Below are 23587 nucleotides of genomic sequence, written 5' to 3'. Positions count from 1 at the left end.
CATCTGCAGACTTATGCATGCCCAAATGAAATTTTAGAATGAAAGCTGGTATTGATGATCAATAACAAATCAGCCACAATGCAAAGTATTTATCATTGGCAGCGGCTTTAAACTTGGAGAAAGATGATGGCAGAACGTTAAAAAATGCTGTAAGATAGTCTTCTTGCTAGAGAGTATAAGAGCAGATGGGATTATCTGAACTGTGTCATGAGAAAAAGCTAAATGGAGCATTTAGGAAGAGCTTTCCTTCCCCAACATGTTCAGTAAAGAACAGATAAGTCTATAAGGAATGTTAAAATCAACAGCTGAACAAACAACACAACTACTTAACATTTTTTACTGACATGGAAACGTTTATTCTTTTATCTCAGACAATAATATAAGACACTTAATGGTGCATCAACAAAAGACAGTTTATGAAAAAATGGCATTATCTGTGTGTACAGTATGTCAGTATGTGTGTGTCAGTCTCAGCAGGAGCTCATGTATGCACGTGTGTGTGTGTGTTCCACTATAGGCTTTGCTTCGAGGTGAAAGAAATTGGTTAGCATTAGCTAGGGAGGATTAACATGAGTAGTTTTCCCCTTTACTGCAGCTGACCTGATTGAAGTCTTGTATCTGTATAATCCTGCTGAAGCTTAATTCAGTAGACAGAGCGATAGATTTGAGTTCACTACAGCATACGATTTATTTTTACATTATCAGCAGCTATCAGAATTATTTAGTAAGACAATTTTAACCTCAAGTGTGATCCATATTTCAACTAAAACTACAGTTAATATATTAATGAATTAATTAATAAATATATTTAATAGCATTTATGATACATGGCTGATTTTTTGAAGTAATAACACAATCAAACATTCTACATTTTGTAATAAAAAAAAAATAAGAACTGGTGAATTAAATACGATTCATAAACTTTACAAAACAAAAAAAATGATTCAAAATTCACAGAGATCATAAGCCATGCTCTTCACCACGTTTCTCAAAGCAATAAAGGTTTGTGGTCTTGTCGTGTTGCTGTTAATTCAATGGACACCTTGTGGATGAGAATGTGTTCTTGGCTGGTCTGAACACACTCGTGACATTCCAGTATACAAAGCCACTTTCCGCTCTAGATGAGCCTTATCCGTGCTATTCTCTCTGCCTGCCCATGCAAACCTGCTCACAATGACAATAAGGGACGGGGGATGGAGGGGCTGCACCCGGGGGGGCGGGGGCTGGGGGGGTTTGGGGGCAATTACTCACACAGTCAATGTGTGACAGCAGTGAAATCAGTGGCACAGCAGACAACCTGAGATGAATTAGCAGAAAAGGCCCTGGTTCTCGCTGTCTTAGTAATCATTAAAATGCTACACAGCTAAAATAAACTGAACATGAACATTCCAATCAAGCCAGTAATTATATCCAACAAAGCTTGTAAGACTCAGAAGCATCTTGATGCACTTTATTTGTCTATATATACACTATATTGCCAAAAGTATTCGCTCACCCATCCAAATAATCAGAATCAGGTGTTCCAATCACTTCCATGGCCACAGGTGTATAAAATCAAGCACCTAGGCATGCAGACTGTTTTTACAAACATTTGTGAAAGAATGGGTTGCTCTCAGGAGCTCAGTGAATTCCAGCGTGGAACTGTGATAGGATGCCACCTGTGCAACAAATCCAGTCGTGAAATTTCCTCGCTCCTAAATATTCCACAGTCAACTGTCAGCTGTATTATAAGAACGTGGAAGTGTTTGGGAACGACAGCAACTCAGCCACGAAGTGGTAGGCCACGTAAACTGACGGAGCGGGGTCAGCGGATGCTGAGGCGCATAGTCCGAAGAGGTCGCCAACTTTCTGCAGAGTCAATCGCTACAGACCTCCAAACTTCATGTGGCCTTCAGATTAGCTCAAGAACAGTGCGCAGAGAGCTTCATGGAATGGGTTTTCATGGCCGAGCAGCTGCATCCAAGCCATACATCACCAAGTGCAATGCAAAGCGTCGGATGCAGTGGTGTAAAGCACGCCGCCACTGGACTCTAGAGCAGTGGAGACGCGTTCTCTGGAGTGACGAATCGCGCTTCTCCATCTGGCAATCTGATGGACGAGTCTGGGTTTGGCGGTTGCCAGGAGAACGGTACTTGTCTGACTGCATTGTGCCAAGTGTAAAGTTTGGTGGAGGGGGGATTATGGTGTGGGGTTGTTTTTCAGGAGCTGGGCTTGGCCCCTTAGTTCCAGTGAAAGGAACTCTGAATGCTTCAGCATACCAAGACATTTTGGACAATTCCATGCTCCCAACTTTGTGGGACATCAGTGTGTGACCTCACAAATGCGCTTCTGGAAGAATGGTCAAAAATTCCCATAAACACACTCCTAAACCTTGTGGACAGCCTTCCCAGAAGAGTTGAAGCTGTTATAGCTGCAAAGGGCGGGCCTAAGTCATATTGAACCCTATGGATTAGGAATGGGATGTCACTTAAGTTCATATGCGAGTCAAGGCAGGTGAGCGAATACTTTTGGCAATATTAACTGCAGCTGAATAGCTCCTATGCTGTTCAATTCTAGCTACAGATAAATAGCAATCCTTCAGTATATATTCTGCTGGAAGAAGGAAACTTCAGTGTAGTTATGTCTTCTTACAATACTGACGAGCCACAGCTGTAATAAGTGCTGCTCCCTTCCCACTGCCATCTTCTGAGAGGACGAAATCCACTTTACACTTGGGAGCAAGTTCTTTCACTGTATCCTTCAGAATTCTCGAGAAGCTGCAAAGAGAAAGAGGACACTTCTAACACACTCACAAATGCCAAGCCCTGAAAATGAAAAAGAGCCAGGTTTCAAATTAAACCAGTGTAATGACTAATATTGTCCCACACTCTACTTACTGTGGATGGAGTTTGTAAAGCGTGCCATCCACCCCCACAGTGATGTCCAGATGATCCAGTCCTCGGTTCTCCCTTATTTTGTCCACGATCGCAGCCATTCCCGCTCCGCAGAGCTGTGCAGCTCGGTGTGACACAACACCACACACTTCCTTGACGATGATACTATCATTGCATGTGCTGTTCAGGCCCAAATGCTGTAGAATAGATCTGACTTGCAGCAGCGCCAGACGGTCACTAGAGGAGGCCATCACAACACATTACAGAACAGAATACAGTATCAAAAATAATCTGAGATGTATGATTAAACTAAAAGAAGTTCTTACACAAGTAAAACTTCATTCTCACTCTGGTCATAACTGAAATGTAATATTATCTGGTCTATATGACTACAGCTATCCCTGAAAGTTTACCTTTCAATCTGTGAGAGAAACCTGGTCTCAAAGATTCCTCTCGTCTTAAGACACTCTGTAATGCGGCCACGAAACAAAAGACCCCGCTTGGTGAGATCTATGAGAATCTGCCTGACAATTTCTCCCAGGTACATTCCACTGGTCATCTTCTCAAACCTGTGTGCACAAAAGAACATGGTCAAGCTCATATAGTGCTTCACTGACTCAATTTAGACTCGATTTCCTGTTTGCTATATTTAGCAGAATGGGAGGTTGTTAAATATATGCAGCAAAAAATCTTCCAAAAAAGCATGTAAACACTGTAAGCTGTCACAAGCATAGCGTGTCTGAGAGGAACAGTATTCTTAGGATACAGTGCCCTCATGTGGACAAACATTCAAATACTTACTACCACAAATTAAGGACATTAAATGCCCAAATGTTTGTGGACAAATGACACAAAGCAATATATGGGTCTTCCCCAAACTGTTGCCATAAAGTTAGAAGCACACAATTGTCAAGAATATTGTGTATGCTTTAGCTGTGTGCCTCTTTTCATTCCATAAATGCAAGATTGGTGTGGAAGAACTTGAGTTGACCTAGAATTGGCCCTGACCTCATCCCCATTGAACACCTTAGGGATGAACTGGAACCTGACTGCACCCCAGAGAATCTCACCCCCAGTATCTGTACCTGGCCTCACTAAAATCTCCATTGCCATGCTCCAAAATCTAACTAAAAAAAACCAAGTTGAAACCCTTCTCAAGAGAGGGCAGGTTATCAAAATATCAAAAATGTCTATGGATGTTCAAAAAGTACATATGGGTGTCACTGTTAGGTGTCCACATACCTTTAGGCATAAAGTATATGTTGAAAAAGCTTCTTCAGTAATTGGAACAGAATTGATATTAGTGATTATATTTCTTATAATGAATACAACCCAGTTAATAGTGTAGAGAAAAATATTAAAAGTAAATAAATAGGCCAGCATGGCCACTCTGTTACCTCTGTTTTCCCACATTCAGGGAGCCGTAGTCCACTTCCCGGTCAAACCGTGTCCGGATGTCCTCAATGTTGTCATTATCACCGAAACCACCCCACTCTGTGTTCACACACATGAGCCCCTCATCCCCTTCCACTGTTTCTATGTTCTTCATGTCTTCCATGTAGCAAACATTGCTGCCGGTTCCTGTATAGTGAGGGGAAACCCAGACAAAATCCAGGAAGCATTTTAGATATTTTCTCTTACATGCTCCTCTAAAAGAGCATGATTGCTTATGTCCATAAAATGTGATGATCATCTGTTGGATATTAACGTAATAATGTAAAGTCTTGTTATGGATGTAATAAATGAGGATATGAAGCTAGTGGGTGCAAGTATTGAGGATGTAGAAGATAGGGCTAGGTGGAGAGAGATGATTCGCTGTGGCGACCCCTGAAGGGAAAAGCCGAAAGAAGAAGAAGAAGAAGAAGAAGAAGAAGAATGTAAAGTTTGTCTTGTGCCTGCATGACTATAAAATAACCATAAAGCATAAAATTTCGGATTAAAGTAGGCTATTAGAAAGGATTTCTCTCTCTCTTTTTTTTTTAAAGGAACATATAGAGTTCATACCAGCAATTAGTCCAATTTCACAATTAGGGTCTTCATATGCACACGTCATCATCGTACCAACCGTGTCGTTTACCACGGCAACAATATCAAGGTCAAATTCCTACAGGGACAGAATACGAAAGACTTACTCACTCTGTACAATCGTGTAAGAAATATGGACTGAAACACTGTTTATAAATTTAGTGTACAAGTCTTACATTTCGTCTCTTAATGGCCTCCCTCAACATGTCCACCACATCATTACCCTCACAGTGAGTAGCTTTAAAGCCTTTGGTCCAGCTCACCAAGATTCCCTAAAATATTTTGCACAGGTTATTACACTGTAATAAAATCTTCTGTTTTCATAGTTGAGATGAAAAGATTAAAACCTGCATGAAACCTCTGCTTGGCACTGATAATGCCTTTGTTACCTTATCTATTCCAGTCTGTCTGCATGGAAATGAGAAGGTGAAGCCAAGGGGCAGGCAGGTGTTTTTCATCCCCATGTAGTCCAGGAAATCTGAGATACAATGCACTATGTGATCAAAGAGCTGAAAGGAAACAGAACATATATTAGCGTAGCTTCATTTGTATAAAGTATACCGTTTTTTATTACGACAAAGAAGTTTCTATTAATGTAACTGGAAATATTGCATGCGTGAGCTGATCACTAGCATTTACGTAAAATAATAAATAATAAATAAATAAAAACAAATCTGCACCTCTTCTCCGGTGCCCTGCATGATTTCCAGTGGGATGGCATAGATCTTGTTGTACATGCGGACAGATTTACGAATCCCACTACGGATCTTCACCACCAGCACTCTGAAGTTTGTTCCACCCAGATCCAAGGCTAGGAATTTTCCTGTCTCTGTTGAAGGACCATATAAATAAAGTTTTAAATAATTTTACATCAACAGTCTTATAGCCATTGTAAATGCTACAACTAGGATTATCAAATGGTGGGCCATGTACTTTCTCTGGCCCCCAACTCATGGTTTTGTTTGTGTGTGTGCGTGTGTGTGTGTGTGTGTGTGTGTGTGTGTGTACTTGCAGGTGTACTTGAAGTACTCACATGAACAACTAAAAAAAAAGACATTGTTAGCTGTTTGTAGACTGAAAAAGATTGCTGTTAGGCTGAGTATAAAAAATTCAGCAAACAGAAAGTATAAAGATGAAGAATTGATGGCAAATCTCTGTTTAAGCCTTTCAACATCTTAAATCAGATGACCAATTTTTCAATTTAATTTATTTGTATAGCGCTTTTAAAAATGGATATTGTCTCAAAACAGCTTTAGAGAAGTATAGAAATATAGAAGAAAAAAATTGAGAAAGTTTAAAGTTACTGTTTATACCCAACACCTTGGACGACACCTTGAGAGGAACCAGATTCAGAAGGGAAACTCATCCTCATTTGGGTGACACTAAACAGTAAATAATGTAAATGTAAATAATGTCCTTTCTACAACAGCGACCAAGAGCACCTGTGGAACTAATAGATCAGTGTATTTTCTGAGTCCACTAATACCTTTCTGCTGAAAGCTGACTGATTCAACAGCAGTTCAGAGATGGCCTGATAGTCTCCAAATGGTTCTGACCACAGCAGTCCGCTGGGTCAATTTTAGTGGTGTTTTGTTAAATAAATTGTACTTAGTAGTCGTTTTTTTTTTTTATATCTTACTTGATTAAAGACTTTTAGTGATTTTTAGTGCCACATTTTCATGCAGCTAGGCGCAGTGCACTATGCAGACTGTACAAGGCAATTAGGTTAAACCTAGGTAGAGTGAAAAAGAAACACAGGCCTATGTATAATCCTATGTATAAATTTTTTTTACCTGTGCCATCTGGAGTCTTGTAAACATATGTGGGCAGCATTTTGACTGAGGCGGATTTATGCGAGTCCTTTCTGAGGCCACGCTCCAACTCCTCTCGCATTTTATCTTTAATCTGTTGGAGTTGTGTGAGACTGAGGGTGAATTCTGCTAGCGTGTTGTCAATCTCTTTGCGCTGTGATGCTAGGCGTTGGGCAACTGCAGTCACCATGGCTGCCCCTTTACCACTGCCACTTTCCGACAACACAAAACGGACATAGCACTCAGGAACCAGGCGGCGTACGACTTTATGGAGCCTCTTTGCGTACCTGCAAAATTCATTTACAGTACAAAGACCAGCATATTTTAAATACTATCCATGCATCTCAGGATTATTTGTTTGGAATGAAAACAAGTGCAAGGAGCAAACAAGCTGTCATACTGGGGATGAGTTCGGTAGACAGTTCCATCCACACCAACGGTGGTCCTTAGAGTCTTTAGCTTCTTGTTCTCCAGGATGCGATGGAGGATGGCAGCCAGTGCAGCGGCGCACAGGTTCGCCGACCTGAAGGACACAATGGTGCAAACATGCTGGACAGCAATGCAGTCGTCCTCTGTGGCACTGAGACCCAGCTCTGTAAGGATATCCTTAGTGTTTTTCAGCCCATCTTTGTACCTGGAGGCAGAAACCAAGTAAATAACTTCAAACCCCATACATTATCTTTAAAAAAAAATCCTTATTAACAAGTTGTAATGACTTAATCATATATAGATTAACAGGTTCGCTGAATCTTGGTAAACAACTTACTCTTCTATCAGGCAGATGTGCTTAGTTTGAAATCTCCCTTTGGTACGAAGAGCATCTGAGACTCTTCCTTTAAACAGCAGGCCTCGTTTGGCCATCTTCAGCAGGATGAGCCTCACCAGTTCTCCCATGTACATCCCACTTACCATCTTCTCAAACCTTAAGGATACATGAGCAAGTAGAATGTTGATTTAGAGATTGTGAAGGAGGCTCAAAATGATCCCAGATTTGTATGAACACCACAAATTGTTTGAATCTAAAAAATGGCTGAGAAAACAGCACTTATGAAGAAATTATGGGGAAATTATGAAAATTTTAGGTAGTGAAAACAGTAAAAAAAAAAAAGCACTGGATGTTTTGTCCTCTTTTGTGCTTTATTTATTAAAGAAAGCCTCACAGTTGTTTTCCAGGGTTGATGGAGGCTGCATCAATTTCCTGGTCAAAACTTGTAATGAAATCATCGAGCACTCCGTCATCTCCAAATGCTCCCCACTCTGTGTTAATGCACATTCTGCCCTCATCTCCTTCCACCAGGTCAATGTGTCTCATCTCCTCCATGTAGCATGCGTTAGTGCCTGTACCTAAAGCAAGACAGAAAATCTCTACTGTTTGTTCTGCTTTAACATCTGATCACCAAATGATGATGTTACATGATTGCTGATCAGACTGTAATTCAGATAACGTTCAGACACGATCACTATGGTCTTACCTATGATGAGTCCCACTTCACAATGCTGGTCATCGTATCCACAAGTCATCATGGTCCCCACTGTGTCACTGACCAGCGCCAGAACATCCACATCGATCCCCTTGTTCACACAAAACACTGATGTTTAAAATCTCTCTCTCTCTCTCTCTCTCTCTCATATATAAACATATACATATACATCTAAATATTAAAAGTTTCTTTCATACCCCAACTTTGTTGATGGCTTGCCTCAGTGACTGTACCACATCAGTACCTTTAACACCTCTGGCCTTGTAGTTCTTTGACCATGACAGCAACACACCCTACATCATTTCATAACTGTATTAGTAATTATAAGGTGACATGAGATAAATAATCATAATATCAATACAGTTAAAATCTTCTGTAGAGCTCAAACTAATGTATTTGCACATTTTTTGAGATTCCTAAAGCTGTCTGGTCTTCTTGCTTCATACCTCATCGAGTTTTGTCTGGAGACAGGGGAAGGAGAAGGTGAAACCCAGTGGCTTTTTCTTCTGATTGATGTTATTCTTCTGCATGAAGGTTTTTAGACACTCTGCCACGTGATCAAAAAGCTGTAAGACGGATAAAGTAAATAGAACAAGGGTCAACTATTTTGTTTCGTTGGTAATAAAAAATGACTGTCTCGTGTTATCGAGTATTTAATAAAATGACACTAAGGTTGTGTCAAAGCAGATTATAGTTCATTGGTGATTCAGTTCTTAATTGCACAACAGCTTTAGGCTCTTGCAATAGGTAACCTTTCTGCCAACTGCAGGAGAAGTAATTATGAATGCATGATCCTTAATTGCATTTACAGAGGACTTTGCATTCCTATCCTGCTTCTTAAACGACTTTGTTTCAAGATGAAGATCTATATTTTAACAATATATTTTCTACATCTTTTCAATTGTTAAAATGTTCCCAATTTAAAAAGCTGCCAGTGGAGTACACACCTCTGTTCCTCTCCCATTGAGAACCTCCACAGGGACCGGAAATGTCTCGCTCTCCATCTGCACTTTCCTCTTCCCATCCTCAGATACCTTCACCTGCAGGACTTTGAACTTGGAACCTCCGAGATCGAGTGCCAGGAACTCACCCTTCTCTAGAGGTGCCACAATCACATAACACAGCTGTTTCTTATAAAATACTTAGAAATTCACTGTTGGTTGTTATGCTGTATAGTTTGACTGGGCGTAAATACTTCAGTAGAACATTTAACTCTTAGCTGTGTGATGTGTTGTGTACCTGAGCCATCAGGAGTGGAGCGGACGTGTGTGGGTAGCATTTTGACAGCGGCTGCAACGTTGCTCTCTTTAGACAGGCCTTTCTCCATCTCCACACGGAATCGAGACTTAATGTCCAAGAGCTGTTCATCAGACAGACGCATGGCATGTAGGAACCGGTCCACCTGGGTAAAAAGTTAGAAAATAAACAATTAATTTTTTCAACAGGGCCACATAGGACTTGAATTCAGTCATGAGGTTTGACTTGCTTATGCCTCAGACATTGCATTTGGATTTTGCCTCAAAATACTGGTCTTGGTCTTGGGTGAGAGTTTGAAAAGGCTTAGTTTGAACCAGCATAGAGGATATGGTAGCTTAATGGTTAAATTGTTGGACCACTGCTTAGAAAGTTGTGAGCTCAAGTGCAACAAGTGTCTACATCTGGCCCCTTGAGCAAGACCTCTAACCCTCATTTGGTCAGTTGTATAAAATGAGATAAAAAAATATAAGTTGCTTGGATAAGGGTGTCTGCCAAATGCAATCGTCGTAATCGTCAGCCCTGAAAAGTATTTGATGTTTTCAGTCTCAATCTTGACTTGGCCTCAACCACCTTGAGACTCTTTCTTGACTCGATCTCCAGTAGTCCTGGTCTTGGACCTTTCTTGCATGTATTGACCACATCCCTACTTTTCTGCTTAATTGCATCACCTTTTCTTGTCCAAATATTTAAAGTGAAATCAACAGTAATGATAAAAATAACTACATTTGCGTTACTTATTAACAGTGTTCTATGTTGGAACTGCTCCATGCATTTTCATGGTTATCTACAAAAAGCGTATGATGTGTAATAAGAGAGCAAAAAGTCATAATGGTAGTGATTTGGACATTGATTATAATTATATGACATTTCAAAAGATAACATGGGTGTGCCTGTATTATGAGGAAATGTCACTCTAATAGAAAACATATACTAGTCAAAACAATAAAATAAACATTTATCATCACAGATTGAATGAAATAGAGCATACTAATTGTCTTGGAAGATCCTAAGAATAAGGCGGGAAACTTAAATGGAAACTGATTCAATCTCATAGTTGACAGAGAGGGCAAGGTCCTTAGTCTACACGTTCATGGCTGTCTTTCCTCACCGCTGAGATATGAGACATATGAGAGTTAATGATTCGCCGGAGCGCTGGAACCAAATTCACTATTAGCATCAGACGAGCGGCTCAGGACGACGTGAGTGGCTCTCAGAAAAGTATGATCTTTACTAATGCAACCGGCTATTTGATTTATGCAAGGGATCATAAATTCTCAAACTAAAAAAAAAAATTTCTTGTCTAAAAACCACAAATGCAAAAGTACACAGATTTGCAAATATTTTATAGCAATAACATTTATGATTAGGTTAAGAGAAATCAAAATAGATTTAAATAAGTTAGTGAGTAATAAAATATATTAGACCTTTTTGATCTGATCCTCCTGCAGCTTGGTGAAGTAAAAGGCCAACAAGTGCACAGCAAACATCGTGACTTCTTGCAGTGTCTCAGGATCACACAGGTGAGTTTAAAATATAAATTAAATACACGAGAAAACCTCACACATTACACAAATCCTCCCTAAAAGATGCTTTTCTTCTGAGTGTGTTTAAAGTTTTCTCCTGTTAGAGCTGCTGTCCTTTTCCTCCCAAGTGTCTTATCTGTGCGTGAGATTAAAGTTTTCTGCCTTTAGAGCTGCTGTTCCTCTGAGAGTGAGTTAGCAGCTCGTCCTCTCTCGTCGTCCCCTCCCTCCTCAAGCTAAATCATTAATGGCAGCCTCCTCACTCGTGGGCCACCATTCTTACAGCTCTCCTAGCAATGTGTTTGGCTCTGTTCCAGTCAGGACTTTTTCCTCTGAGACCTGCGCAGTTGCTGTTCCATGCAAACAGTCGGCCGAGCACAACAATAGTTTAAAGAGATTTGCTCCACACCACCCTATTTGAGCCTGTAAAAACATCCTCAGGGTGCAAAGGAAAAAGTCAGAACAAACAACTTTCAAGTGAGAACAGAGTGTTTATCTCTGCAGACTTGGACTGAAGCGATAAGAAAGACGACAGTACTGTATTCTGGATTATCTTCATTGTTTGCTGATGAATCCTGATAAAAGATCGAAAGCCATTGATTAATGTCCCAGTTACACTTTAACCACCGACAGTAATCACAGCTTTATACGTACATGTTGTGAGGCAGTTTTAGTTCTAGCCTTCCTGGAGTCACATGACGGATGTTTTTTTTATTTTGTGACTTATTTTAAATGCATTGGTTTGGATGAATACATTAGGTTTTATCAGCCGTGGTTGTAATGCAGTTTCTATGGTTGCAGGAACAGGTTCAGCAAACACAAAGCAAGAGAGGGTGATGTAGTAAATCAGTGTTAAGCATTGCCTGGAATATTTCCTGTGTAATGTGAAAACTATTTTCTCAAACCATATGTGTTCTCTGGAAAAGACATAAAATTTTCTTTTTGTTGACCTCTTTTAGTAGTTCGTTTTGTTTATTGGTATTCCTCACATGGTATTCAAAGAATCATTGGGACCTGCAACATCAGCTTGTGTTTATAATCCAGCATTTTATAAATGATTTGTGAGTGTGCACAATGTACACAGTATGCAATCCCGTGTACCACTTATCCTGCACAGGATATCCCAAGGATCTCCTGGCACAAGGCAGGGCACAAAACAGAGAACAATGACCACACTACAGCCAATTTAGAGATGCCAATCAGCTGACAACAAATGTCTTTGGACTGGGGGAAGAAATCAGAGTACCTGGTGGAAACCCCCGAAGCACAGGGAAAACATGCAACTCCACACATACAGGATGGAGGCTGGAAGTGGTCTCCCAACCCCCGGAGGTACAAGACAAATGTGGCTCATCTATATATAGAGTTGAGATATAGAGCTGAGACATGAAGTATGTTTTTTCACCACAGAAGACAGTCTGGAATCTTTGTAAAAAATTTTGTAAGATTGATGCAAGATGCTAACTAAAATGGGCCAGGACACAGAATTGGAAGGTTTTTTCTTTTCCTTTATTTCCTTTCTTTATTATCATCATTATTGTTATTATTATTCTCCCTTTTCATATGAAATTAAATTCTGTAATTTTAACCATTATGCGATTCATATATGTTATTGTTATTTCAGCTGCTCCCTGTTCGAGGTCACCACAGTAGATCATTTGGTCCGCATGTTTTGATTTGGCACAGGTTTTAAGCTGGATACCCTTCCTGACGCAACCATCCCATTTTATCCAAGCTTGGGACCGACACAGAGTTAACACTTTAGTGGGTGGGTTATTTCATAAGAATTAAACCCGGGCCACAGCAGTGAGCATGGGATCCTGCAGCTGGACCACCAGCAGGCTATGTGCTTTATACATAAAGTAAACGACCTGAGGAAAAAAAAAAAAGATTGATGCAAGTTTTGTCATGTGCCACATCACCATAAACTAGGGTAGTTTTGTTTTTTGATTAAAAAGATAACAAGAAGCCCATTTTTACCCAACATCTACGCAAAAACCAAAGAGAAAAAATTAGTTCCTGTTTCAAAACAGAAGATGCTCAGAGAGAAAGCAAGTTGTGCAATACTGAACCAAAAAACTGAAAATACTAGTGTATTCAGGAGTAGCATCAAATAACCAGACAGGAACCTTGAGCAAGTTGAAGTTAATGCGAGACAGATCTCACAGAAAGATATGAGACCTCGTACAAAATGTTATTGCACTTCTGCAGAAAAAAGCACTTCATGTTTCAGTTACCAATTAGATTCAATATCATGTTAAATAAGGTCTTATTGAGGGTGAAATGTCTCTAGTCCTGTTTTGAGAAGCAAATGGTTCAGGTCAATAAAAAAATAAAGACTTCAACATTCTGAACTACAAAAAAACCCACTGTGAATAAAATCATTAGATTAGGATAACGTTTTATATTAAATTAGCTGCAGGGAGGAATTAAATTTATTTATTTATCATAGGGAGGATATGGAAGCTCATAAAAAATAGTAGTGTGTTTTATTTTGAACCTAGAAGCAATGCAGACTCACGTTCTCACACAGTCTTTCACACATATGTACCACAACCTGAAGCTTAGGTTTCAGTCAGTCACACAGATCGACATACTATTTGTTAAATAAGTCCCTATAGAAATGTAAAAAAGTGAGCCTGATGCCAAATGCTCATTTCTTTTTCTTATTTTTGCCTGTAGGTCCACTGGTTTTCTGCTCTTTTGTCCACTCTCTCTGCAGCTGCTGAAGGAGCTCTGGCGTGAGCAGACCCTCCTGAACCAGACGTGCGCTGAGCGAATTGTCCGTACCCATCACGTCTGGTTTAAAGTGAACGTTGGATTTGGATCCCCGAGCTTTTCTCAGTCTGAGTCCAGGAAGCGGGGAGGTTTTTGATTCAGCTGTAGAACCTGCACTGGAGCCTTGCACTTCGGTGGCACGGATGAGTCGTGTAATGTTTCTCACTCCGGCCTGAATGATGTTGTCCAGTTCCTGCTGGATCTCACGGACGAGGCTGGCGTCGGGGAACATGTCCATGAAGCGATAGCTAGAAGGAGAATTCAAAGAGGAAATGAGCAGACTGAAGTGAGGTTTTTATCGAATCATGCAAACGTTGATTGCATATAAGAACACTGGAAAGGAAATATCATAAAAAAAAAAAGTGTCTAAAACCTTGGCAGAGTATAGAAAGCTATGGAGAATATAATGGGTAACAGAAACAGGATTCCAGTGAAAGTCCATGTTTCAATTCGATTCTATTCTATAAATAAACGATGCAGCAGTTCTACAGACAGTAAACACTCTCAATGAGATTGGAGAGCGTTGGAAAGGAAATATCATAAATACAAGAAAAGTGCCTAAATACTGAAAAAGATGCCCCTTAGTGGTTGGAAAGCTGCTGTACTTGGAGAATATAATGGGTAACCGAAGCAGGATTCCAGCGAAAGTCCATTTTTCAATTCAATTCTATTCTACATTATTTTCTGTAGAGCTTTTGGAGATTGTCCATTTTTTTTGGACAATGGATGTTGTCTTAAAGCTGTCTTAAAGATAAAAGATTAAATTTATATTTATCCCTAACGAGCAAGCCTGAGGCAACAGTGCAGAGTAAAAGAAAAACTCGCCAAGGCGATATAAAGAAGAAACAATACTCAAAAGGGAACTTATTCTCATCTGGGTGACATTGAAGAGTCTGATTTATAAATAATGTCCTTTCTATGACTGTATTTAGTCAAGTATTCATGTTTATGCCCCAAACGTCCCACTACCACACTAAATAAGATGAAATTTTAACATACCCAAGTCCTGTTATAGTTAACAGCGAGATGCATAACAGTATTGATGTGGGTGAGAGCCAGTGATGGAAAAATGGCAAAGATAAGCATATAAGCATCTTGTCTGTGATTACAAAGACACAAGTTTGCCAAGACGCAGCCTGTCCAGGTCAGTTTTTTTGTCTGTTTGTGTACAATAATAATTACATTAATTTATATCTGTGATTCATTTGCTAGCCCTTTCTTATGCCCTGTTCACATGTATACACAGCATTTTTAAAATAATGTCTGTCCACAATTTTGCCAATCTACTGACTAGCCCAGTGTCAGTATGCAATGTCAAATGCCTCAAGAATAACAAAGAGCATGAGTACTGAGAGGTAGGGAAGGCAAAATAAATTAGAATGGCAAATATTCATATGTGGGGGTTACCACTGAGATAGATATCTACTGCATGAAGGTTACCTGAATACAAAACATGTTTAGTTTGGTCTTGCTGCTAGAATGGTGGTTTCAGGAGCAGTATGTCATGCATTGTATTCTGCCACTTCCAAGCAAACACTAAGCAAAACTCAAAACAAATCATTTATACGAAAAGCAGGGAGATTTACTTCCTGTAGATGGTAACTGACCCAAGCATTGGTTAATATTGGTTTTTGGATAAACCTAAAATAAACCCATTTACACTTTCCTAATTGTCTGCATGTCATTTCTGAAGATTTAAATCAAGGAGAAGAACTCTATCTAACAATACCTGAGCCAAAGGTAGAGGTCCAGCACATCGTGCACAGCCTCTAGGTGAACAAGGTCCTTGATATTTTTGGGAGGGACCAGCGGCCAGTTGACATGTCGACACATCCAGGCAAAAGTCAACGGCTCGTCTCTGCTGAACTGCCTAGCAAACTACAGACAAACACACAGTGTCAGGGGAATTCTACAGCATGCCCTAGCTAAATACATTAAGCTTAACTGGCACTTCTTGAAATATACTGTAAATGAGAACCCAAAGGAATGGCTGCTGGGGAGACAAGTAGAGGTTAGAGGTGTACAGGCAGGCTGATCACACAAAGCGAACAAAACATCACAACACAGGGCAGATCTTTATACCATGAGCTCTTCATCAATACCTTCAGGAACGACGTGCAAACGAAGGGCTGTTTCTTGTTGATTGGTGCTGTACAGAAGACGTAGCGAGAGCGCAGGTTCAGAGGAATGTGCTGGATCATGTCAGCCAGGAACTTAAAGTCATCGATGTTGCAGACGAAGTAAAGGCCATCTACTTGCGAGAGGCTCACGAATATATCCTGTACACACACACACACACAAATTAGTAAAGGTTTTGCGTAGGATTAAATGATGCAGCAGTTCTTCAGACAGTAAACACTCACAATGAGATTGGAGAGCGTCGCTTCAGGAAGGTGATAAGCAAACATCTCTATCTGTTCTGCAGTGGGATGTAGACCTGCAGTCTGAAATCACAGAGAAAAGGAATATCAGGATCTCCTATCACTGGATGTGTACATAAGTAACACTAATAGACCCAAGTCTTTTTCTTTCTTTTCTTATTGTCTCATGCTTAATGTCAGTTCCTGGTGCTGTGATGCAGCTCTCATGCTATGTCTTTAATCTAATATGATCATCAAATTGCCCATTTGGGAATAAATACAGTTTATTCTCCTGCAATGCATGCTCTAATATTTAGATAGAAGAACCGAAAACAAACAGATGTTTCATAATTGTCTCTTACCTCCACAGGGTCAACAGTTCTGCTCAGAATCTCCTTCAGTACAGGCAGATCATCACGATGCATGGTGGTCACCTCTCCTTCTTTAAACATGGAACTGAAGCGACCTGCTCGGCCCGCGATTTGCAGAGCCTGAGAGGTGGAAATGGTGTCCATCTCTTTCTCGCCCTTCTCGTTCACGCTGGGCTTCACCAGGGAGTTAAATATTATTCTCCTGATGCTCCTGGTGAGGACAGAAACCTGGTGATATTTCTACATGAAGTGAGGACACTTATATTCTAACAAAACAACAGCCTGAAGTGCATGAAATCCCCTCATACAGTCTGTGCCATAAAATGCAGAGGCAATTATTAGGTTCAAAGGCAAGGATTCCCCCCCCCAAAATAATCAAACTGCATTACTATTATTTTTAGTCTTATTATCTCTCAGTCAATGCCTTTAAACTAGTTGTAATTGTTTTATAAGTAGTTCTATATAAAATCTAAATTCTCCTCATTTCCTTGACCACTGTTTTTTATTGTTGATGAATATTTCATCAAAATCTATCCACTTGAATCATTCTGCCTGGAATTTTTTGCCATTATGCAGTTAGCGACTTTTTTTAAACATTTATTTCTCTGTATTTTCTTTCTAATTTGGTCTTAACCAATTCCTATCTACAATCCTGCTCTCTCCTATCATACAGCAGCTGCCACCTACGAAGGGTGAAGGGTACCATACGTTTCCTCTGAGACACAAGGAGCAAACCGCATCTTTTTAAACTGCTGCTCATACTACATCACGGGGCAGCCTAACACAATTAGATGAAACGGCTATAAGCTCTCTTCCGCATACATGAGCTCACAGAAGCCCTAGTCACTGTGATGTGCCAGAGATGAGAATACATCATCCCTCACACCCACAGAGCATAGACAATTCTGTTCTCATGCATAAACCAGACATTGTGGCATTGTCTGGATTTGAACAATATTCTGTTGCACCACAGATTTCCCAGGATCAACATTCTCTCAAAAAAATTCCTTACATTTTTTCACTGCAGTTATCACAGTACATCATGTGCTATCTATAATGAGGCACAAATCATACTGTAACAACCCTACTGTGCAATACACTAAGGAATCATGAATATATAAGATGGAGGAAATCATACTAACAAGTTCAAACCCATTCCAATGGCATCGGTAGCTACGAGGATCTTACAGGGGTCGTCTGGGTCATTGAACTTTTTTGCTTGAGCCAGCTTAGTACCTATCAGTCAAAAAATTTGAGATGTTAGGCCAATGACTGAATATCACATTGAGAAAATACCATAAATAATAAATAAATGAGAACCACAGGGTTACAGCATGCAATAATACATAATAGAACACACTATATAAGAGAATAGTTAAATATCTTTTAGTTGGAAAGCAGCACTCGGAGGGGAGTATATAAAAGGTGAATGCAGGCTTTAATACTGCTGGATTTTAGAAACTCTGGGACTCTTACCAGGTGGCAGACTGCCGTAAATGACCGCACATTCCAAGCCTCGGATCTCAATCTGCCTGCTCACTGAGTAGATGTCATTTTTACTGAAACACACGATGCAGTCACCGGGCTTCAGGTTGTCTAAATTCTCCACCGCATGGTCCGAAACAGAGAACGGAGTCAGACGCTTATAGTTACGGACCTTGAGGGTTAAAAAAAAAAAAAAAGGCTTTTTATGATCAGGTCCAAAGTAATACATTAAAAAATAAACACACACATCAACCCTCTCTTCAGCATTATAAGCCATCTACTACTGATAATTTCCTGAAACAAACATCCAGTGATCTGACTTTTGGAACCATGTTAAAAACATTTTTTACTCAGATGGAATACGTCTTATGCAGTTGACACTTGTAAAAAATGTTTCCTGTTAAATTTAAGCTGTTGGTCAAAACACAGCCAAGAACAGACTCACCTCAACCTCCTCACCAGTAGTGAACATGAGTTCAGTGATAAAGCTAATGGCTGCAGGTTCTCCACACACATGGATCTCCTCAGCACACAGCCCTGATCAAGTGAAACACACAAATAAAAAAAAGTTAAATGGAATAAACAATCAACAACCAAGCATCAGCATTTCTCTGAAATTTCTTTCTTGTACAGGAAACTTTCTTCAACATGGAAAATACTGATATTTCACTGACAATCCAGAAATTTAGAAAGCTCAATCACCACCATATACTTCAGCTATTCTCACCCAGCAGAGCTCTAGTCCAGGCCCATCCTCTAGCAGGATCTCTGATCATTTGGATCTCATCGATGACTGCTACTTCATCTGAACAGAGATTCAATAATCAGTTACACTTCATATAACAAAACTCAACACAAGTATTATTCCTTATTTAAATTCCACCACTCACATGGAGTTGTAACGCTGCACATCTCAATGGTACACGCTACGTGATTAGATTGTTTCCCTTCTGGATCCACAAAGGTTCTCTCTTCTCCTGTCACCAGATCACATGGCACACCCTAGTAAAGTCATAACCATTTAATTTTGTAATTATGCACATACACAAAGATACAGTTCAGTTAAACACAGAAGTGGCCGTACGGCCGTAATATCGGACAAGCCGACAAGTTACTATGGATATAGTTATACAAACTATTATACATACTGTTCACATAAAACCAGGATAACACGGTACAAAACAAACAAACTTACAGCACTGTTACTTTTTTCAAAGATCTCATGCGCCAGCAGCTTCAGAGGTCCACAGTAAACGCCGGATTTTGCCTCCATATATCTTTGAATGGCGTGGTAGGTCTTACCGCTGTTAGTGGGACCAGCATGGAAAATGATCTTCCGCTGAATAGCCCGGGCCTCAGGATACCTACAAAATGTGTTCAGGATTATGAGAGAACTCAAAACTTCAACTGAGCCATTAATCATCCTGGACTTAAAAGCTTACAGTTTCTATGGCAAAATCCCAAAATTGACCAAAGCAAATCAGGCCTTTAAAATATTACACTGTCTTTTATTGGTTTGTTTTAAGATTAAAGGCACATACCGATAAATATAGATTCAAGGTGAAATTAGAGCAGTCCTTACAGTGCAATTCACATATATGGTGCATGTGGTGCAAACTATACATCCATTTTAACAAAAGAACCAATGAAATAAAAACAACTGCAGTCAAGGCAATAGTAATAAATAAGTTATTTATTGTAATGATGTATAAGATATAAATAAGTATGGAAATACTATTTAAATAGATTATTAAGTTCTTGCACAATAGTTGAGTAAAGGGATTTGCATATATTAAGAGGGTATTCAAATGTCACAGAATATATACATGTCAAATAATATTGTTAGTCATTATAAAGCAGATGCTGACAATGAGTGAATTACAGCAATTATACCTCTGGCAGACATTTAACTAAACTTCTGTTTTTAACTGTGAAAGGGCTTGCTAGTTCTGGCTACTGTGTTTGTTTAGGTCACATGAGGTTAGGATGTCACAGCTCTCAAATCAGAGCTTTCTAACTATTAATTAAGTTGATAACGAGGTAAATAGTCTCTACAAAATAAAAATGACCATCATTTCAACATAATATGAAGACCACTAGAACAATAATGCAAAACAAATATAATTTACTAATCTAGTCTCCTACCAGTTTGCTGGGACACGCAAATCACTAATCTTGCGCAGGTCATCCATGCAGTCCAGCATGGGAAAGATCTGTTTAGCATGCCGCATGAAGTATGGGAAAATATCATCAATGTGTCCTGGAAAAAGCACAAGCAAGATTTTTCAACAGATTTTTCCTTGATTGTTAATAATAATCACAGTCATGCTTGTTGTGTCTCAGTACTCACCTGCTCCATAGCAGATGTCACTAAGAATAATGTGCAGGTCAGCATTAATAGAGTTCATCTCCAGAACATACTTCCTGAAACTAATAAAGGCTTGGTGGAAGAGACAAGCTAGAAGTGAATAAAAAACACAACAGCATTATTAGAGAACATAAATCCATCGATCATTGTTTGATTCATTATGATTTACTGCAAGCACTTAAACATATCCAAATTTCTAGCATGTGGACTTCTTTGTTTAGGAGCTACATGTCTCATGTCAGCTTTATGTAAATCTGGCTTGTTCATAGACAGCTGGGGACTGGCACTGTTTGCTTTTCCTGCTTCAACACACAAATGCATTAAATCAGGTGTGTTAAGCAGGGATCTCGCCAAAATGTGCTGGGCTACACATATATGCAAACGTTATGTAACCTTGAGGTTACTGTACAAGTCTATCTGAGCAATATAGCTAGCTACTTTATTAACGCTTAAGTAATGCAACATCCATCCATTTTCTGTACTGTTTATACTACACAGGGGCACAGGGAGATACTTAGTCTACTTCAGGGGACTCAGGGCACAAGCAGGGGATACCCTGGACGGGATGTCAACCCATCACAGCACAAAATCGGACACACTAACACACCCATTCTTACACTATGGACAATTTTGAAATGCAAATAAGCCTACAGCTTATTGCTTTGGACTGCAGGAGGAAACCAGACAACCAGATATTAAGATAACCTGGTGGAAAACCTCTGAAGCACAGGGACGCACACAAGGTGGAGGTGGGAATCAAACCCCAAATGTTTAATATTAAGCCACAGTGGCCACACCACAGCAAAGGCATACTTAATTATTAAAATGATCCCCCAAGTTTATAATCTTAAAATGTACGATAGACAGCATAAACCTTATTAAATGCTACCCATTTTTGCATTGTTATGCAAATTAAATTGCATAACACTCTCTGCCTGATGGTGCCGCAGTCAAAATGTCAGTACAAGGGACAGATAAGTTACTTACTGGCAACTTCACTTTTATACAGCGAAATAAGAAGAAACTCACCGTCAAGCCCCTGATCAGCAGCAAGCTTCTGCATCTCTTTCCTTTTGTAAAATCTGTTCAGCACTTTGAGTAGTTCAGCTGTAATACACAAAAACGATAAAGCTGAGCAAATCTGAAGAGATTTAGTAGCACAGTAGCATACACAGCTGCCAGGTTATCAGGTCAACCAAAATGTTCAGCACAACAAGGAAGTTGTGCAGGTTGTTCAGATACAGATGTGTTATCAGTTTTTAAACACTGTTTACACTTTACAACCTTGTGCAGGCTGGATCTGATTTGAGCTCATTTCTCTGGGCACAATTTGTATGAATTTGTATTAACTGTCACACAGTCTGGCTGATGTCTGGATATTTTGGGATGACGGTCTGTTCCCCAGTCCACAAGCGTTTTAAAAAATCCCAGCAATGCTACACTACCTAACGGCAGTGTAAACATTTACATTTCTGTCATTTAGCAGACGCCATTATCCAGAGTGACTTACATTTTTATCTGATTTTATACAACTAAGCAATTGAGGGTTAGAGTCCTTGCTCAGGGGCCCAGCAGAGGCAGCTTGGTGGAGCCGGGATTCAAACTCACAACCTTCTGATCAGTAGTCCAACCACTAAGCTACCATTTCCCACATAAATAATAATAAAAGTATTTTGTGTTGTTTGGTCAACTTTAATGGAAAAAGCCTGAAGGTAGCATATTTTTTTTAGCGGTTTACATCGTCAGGTTTTACAGTTAGCATATTTTCTGATACAGTAGGCAGCATGAATTTAAGCGAAGTGCGCACGCGCAACGCTTAATTTCAATTTCGTTTCTCTGGTTAGACACTAGGGTTGTAAATGTGGTCATGCTTCACACGACATTAATGTAATGTAATCATTAAAGGTTAAAAGAGCATGTGCTAAACTGTTGGTAAAGCGTCAACTAATAACACCTGTGTATATAGACTCTTAATGTCGTGTTACGTCCATTGTTTTGGTTGGGCATGTAATTTCACTGCTAGCACCTTAGCAAACAGCACAGAGTGTGATATCACACAACAGACAGACAATTACTCAACATAAACTCCACGTTACTTTTGTCCAGCGGTCGCGTTAATTCCGCTCCCACAGCTCCGTCTTCTGGGATGTCGCTTTTCATTGCGAGTGGCACGAACAGAGAGGTGTCCGGGGGTCTCCATGAACTGTCCGAAGACGCAGATCTCCGTATAGATGGAGAGTTGTAGAGTCCAGATCTCTCTGGCACACACACATGTCCAACAGAGTTAAACACAGCAGTAGAGCTGCATGTGATCGCACAGGCCCTGCGCTGTACGTGTGCGCGCGTCAGTAAATACACACAGCGGTGAACAGACATGATTAAAACACCAGGAAGGGTCTCATCTCCACTGACCGACCATGTAAACTGCGAGCCAAAGGTACAAAGTATTCATGATGGCACACAACACAAGACTAAGCCATGTTGTTCATCACAAAATCCTAAGGTCAGATATCAGCAACTTCACCGGTGAGACAACGTGCAAAAGGCCCCCGGAGATTTTGGCGTCTAATGTAGTGCCTGTTGGTTATTATAGGAAACGTCGATATCGTAGACATTAACAACCGCAGCTTTGGAGAAAATAACAAATGTGCAAATTTAAAATGATACCTATTCAGCGTAATTTTCTTATTTGATAAATGAACAATTCTGCAATTTACCTCGAGTTTTAGACAGGCATCTTTTAGTCACCTTAAATCCGAGCGCCATGGTGTGTTCACCATGGGGTTGTTTTTACTTTTGAAGACTCATGTTGCAAAATAAGGCACGCAGTATATGAGCCTATAATTTAAATAAGTAAGTAAATAAAGAAGGAGAATTATTTAATCCTTCAGCCTCCATGTTCCGACGTATTGCGTGTTCCTGGGATGAATTTTCTGCTTATCCCAGTTGTAAGGATTGGCTAGTTTGTCTTCCTGGCAGTTTGAACCATTCTCCTTTGACTTCTCCCATCACCTCCCAGAGATCTGCCTCTAACTGGATGGTTTTTTCCCTCCTGCACCATTCTGTGCAAATTTATTCTTAAATACTCAATCCATGCCATGGTCAAAAAGTCAGAGCTCTCATTCTTTATGCATTGTGCTCCTGTCATTTGATTGGTTAATTTCTAGTGTGCAGGTGTACCTAATAAAGTGGACAGTGAGTATAAACTTATCAACTTAGAAATATGTTTGTGTTCCATGATAATATTGGATCTTATGC

General features: G+C 39.8%; 2 protein-coding genes and 1 long non-coding RNA gene across 4 annotated transcripts; 1 reads left to right on the top strand and 2 right to left on the bottom strand.

Annotated features, from left to right (window-relative positions):
* Positions 1–338: 338 nt before the first annotated feature.
* On the bottom strand, positions 339–11011 carry hkdc1 (hexokinase domain containing 1). The gene is made up of 18 exons (XM_058386590.1): positions 10872–11011; positions 9430–9592; positions 9138–9286; positions 8637–8756; positions 8388–8483; positions 8182–8281; positions 7870–8053; positions 7476–7631; positions 7110–7343; positions 6692–6996; positions 5579–5727; positions 5288–5407; positions 5075–5170; positions 4878–4977; positions 4271–4454; positions 3287–3442; positions 2877–3110; positions 339–2756 (listed from the first exon to the last, which is right to left on the bottom strand). Exons 1-18 carry the CDS (start codon positions 10932–10934, stop codon positions 2618–2620), a joined length of 2748 nt encoding a protein of 915 aa, XP_058242573.1. The 5' UTR covers positions 10935–11011; the 3' UTR covers positions 339–2617.
* Positions 9175–12208, top strand: LOC131351254 (uncharacterized). 2 transcript variants are annotated; one of them, XR_009204357.1, is made up of 3 exons: positions 9175–9292; positions 10896–10967; positions 12085–12208. It is a non-coding gene; the product is annotated as an uncharacterized LOC131351254 (long non-coding RNA). The 2 variants fall into 2 exon arrangements; XR_009204356.1 differs by lacking the exon at positions 9175–9292 and adding an exon at positions 10084–10665.
* Positions 12209–13333: 1125 nt separating this feature from the next.
* Positions 13334–22894, bottom strand: supv3l1 (SUV3-like helicase). Its single transcript, XM_058386592.1, has 15 exons — positions 22426–22894; positions 21359–21436; positions 20312–20419; positions 20107–20221; positions 19157–19325; positions 18852–18963; positions 18689–18766; positions 18407–18498; positions 17953–18133; positions 17619–17712; positions 16468–16687; positions 16109–16189; positions 15848–16024; positions 15475–15623; positions 13334–13993 (listed from the first exon to the last, which is right to left on the bottom strand). The coding sequence occupies exons 1-15, from the start codon at positions 22703–22705 to the stop codon at positions 13621–13623; spliced, it is 2307 nt and encodes a 768-aa protein (XP_058242575.1). The 5' UTR covers positions 22706–22894; the 3' UTR covers positions 13334–13620.
* Positions 22895–23587: the final 693 nt, after the last annotated feature.

The sequence above is a fragment of the Hemibagrus wyckioides genome, linkage group LG03, assembly GCF_019097595.1.
Source record: "Hemibagrus wyckioides isolate EC202008001 linkage group LG03, SWU_Hwy_1.0, whole genome shotgun sequence".
NCBI classification, from domain to species: Eukaryota; Metazoa; Chordata; class Actinopteri; order Siluriformes; family Bagridae; genus Hemibagrus; species Hemibagrus wyckioides.
The sequence above is the reverse complement of the archived record's forward strand: the minus strand, read 5'-3'. Positions and strand labels throughout refer to the sequence as shown.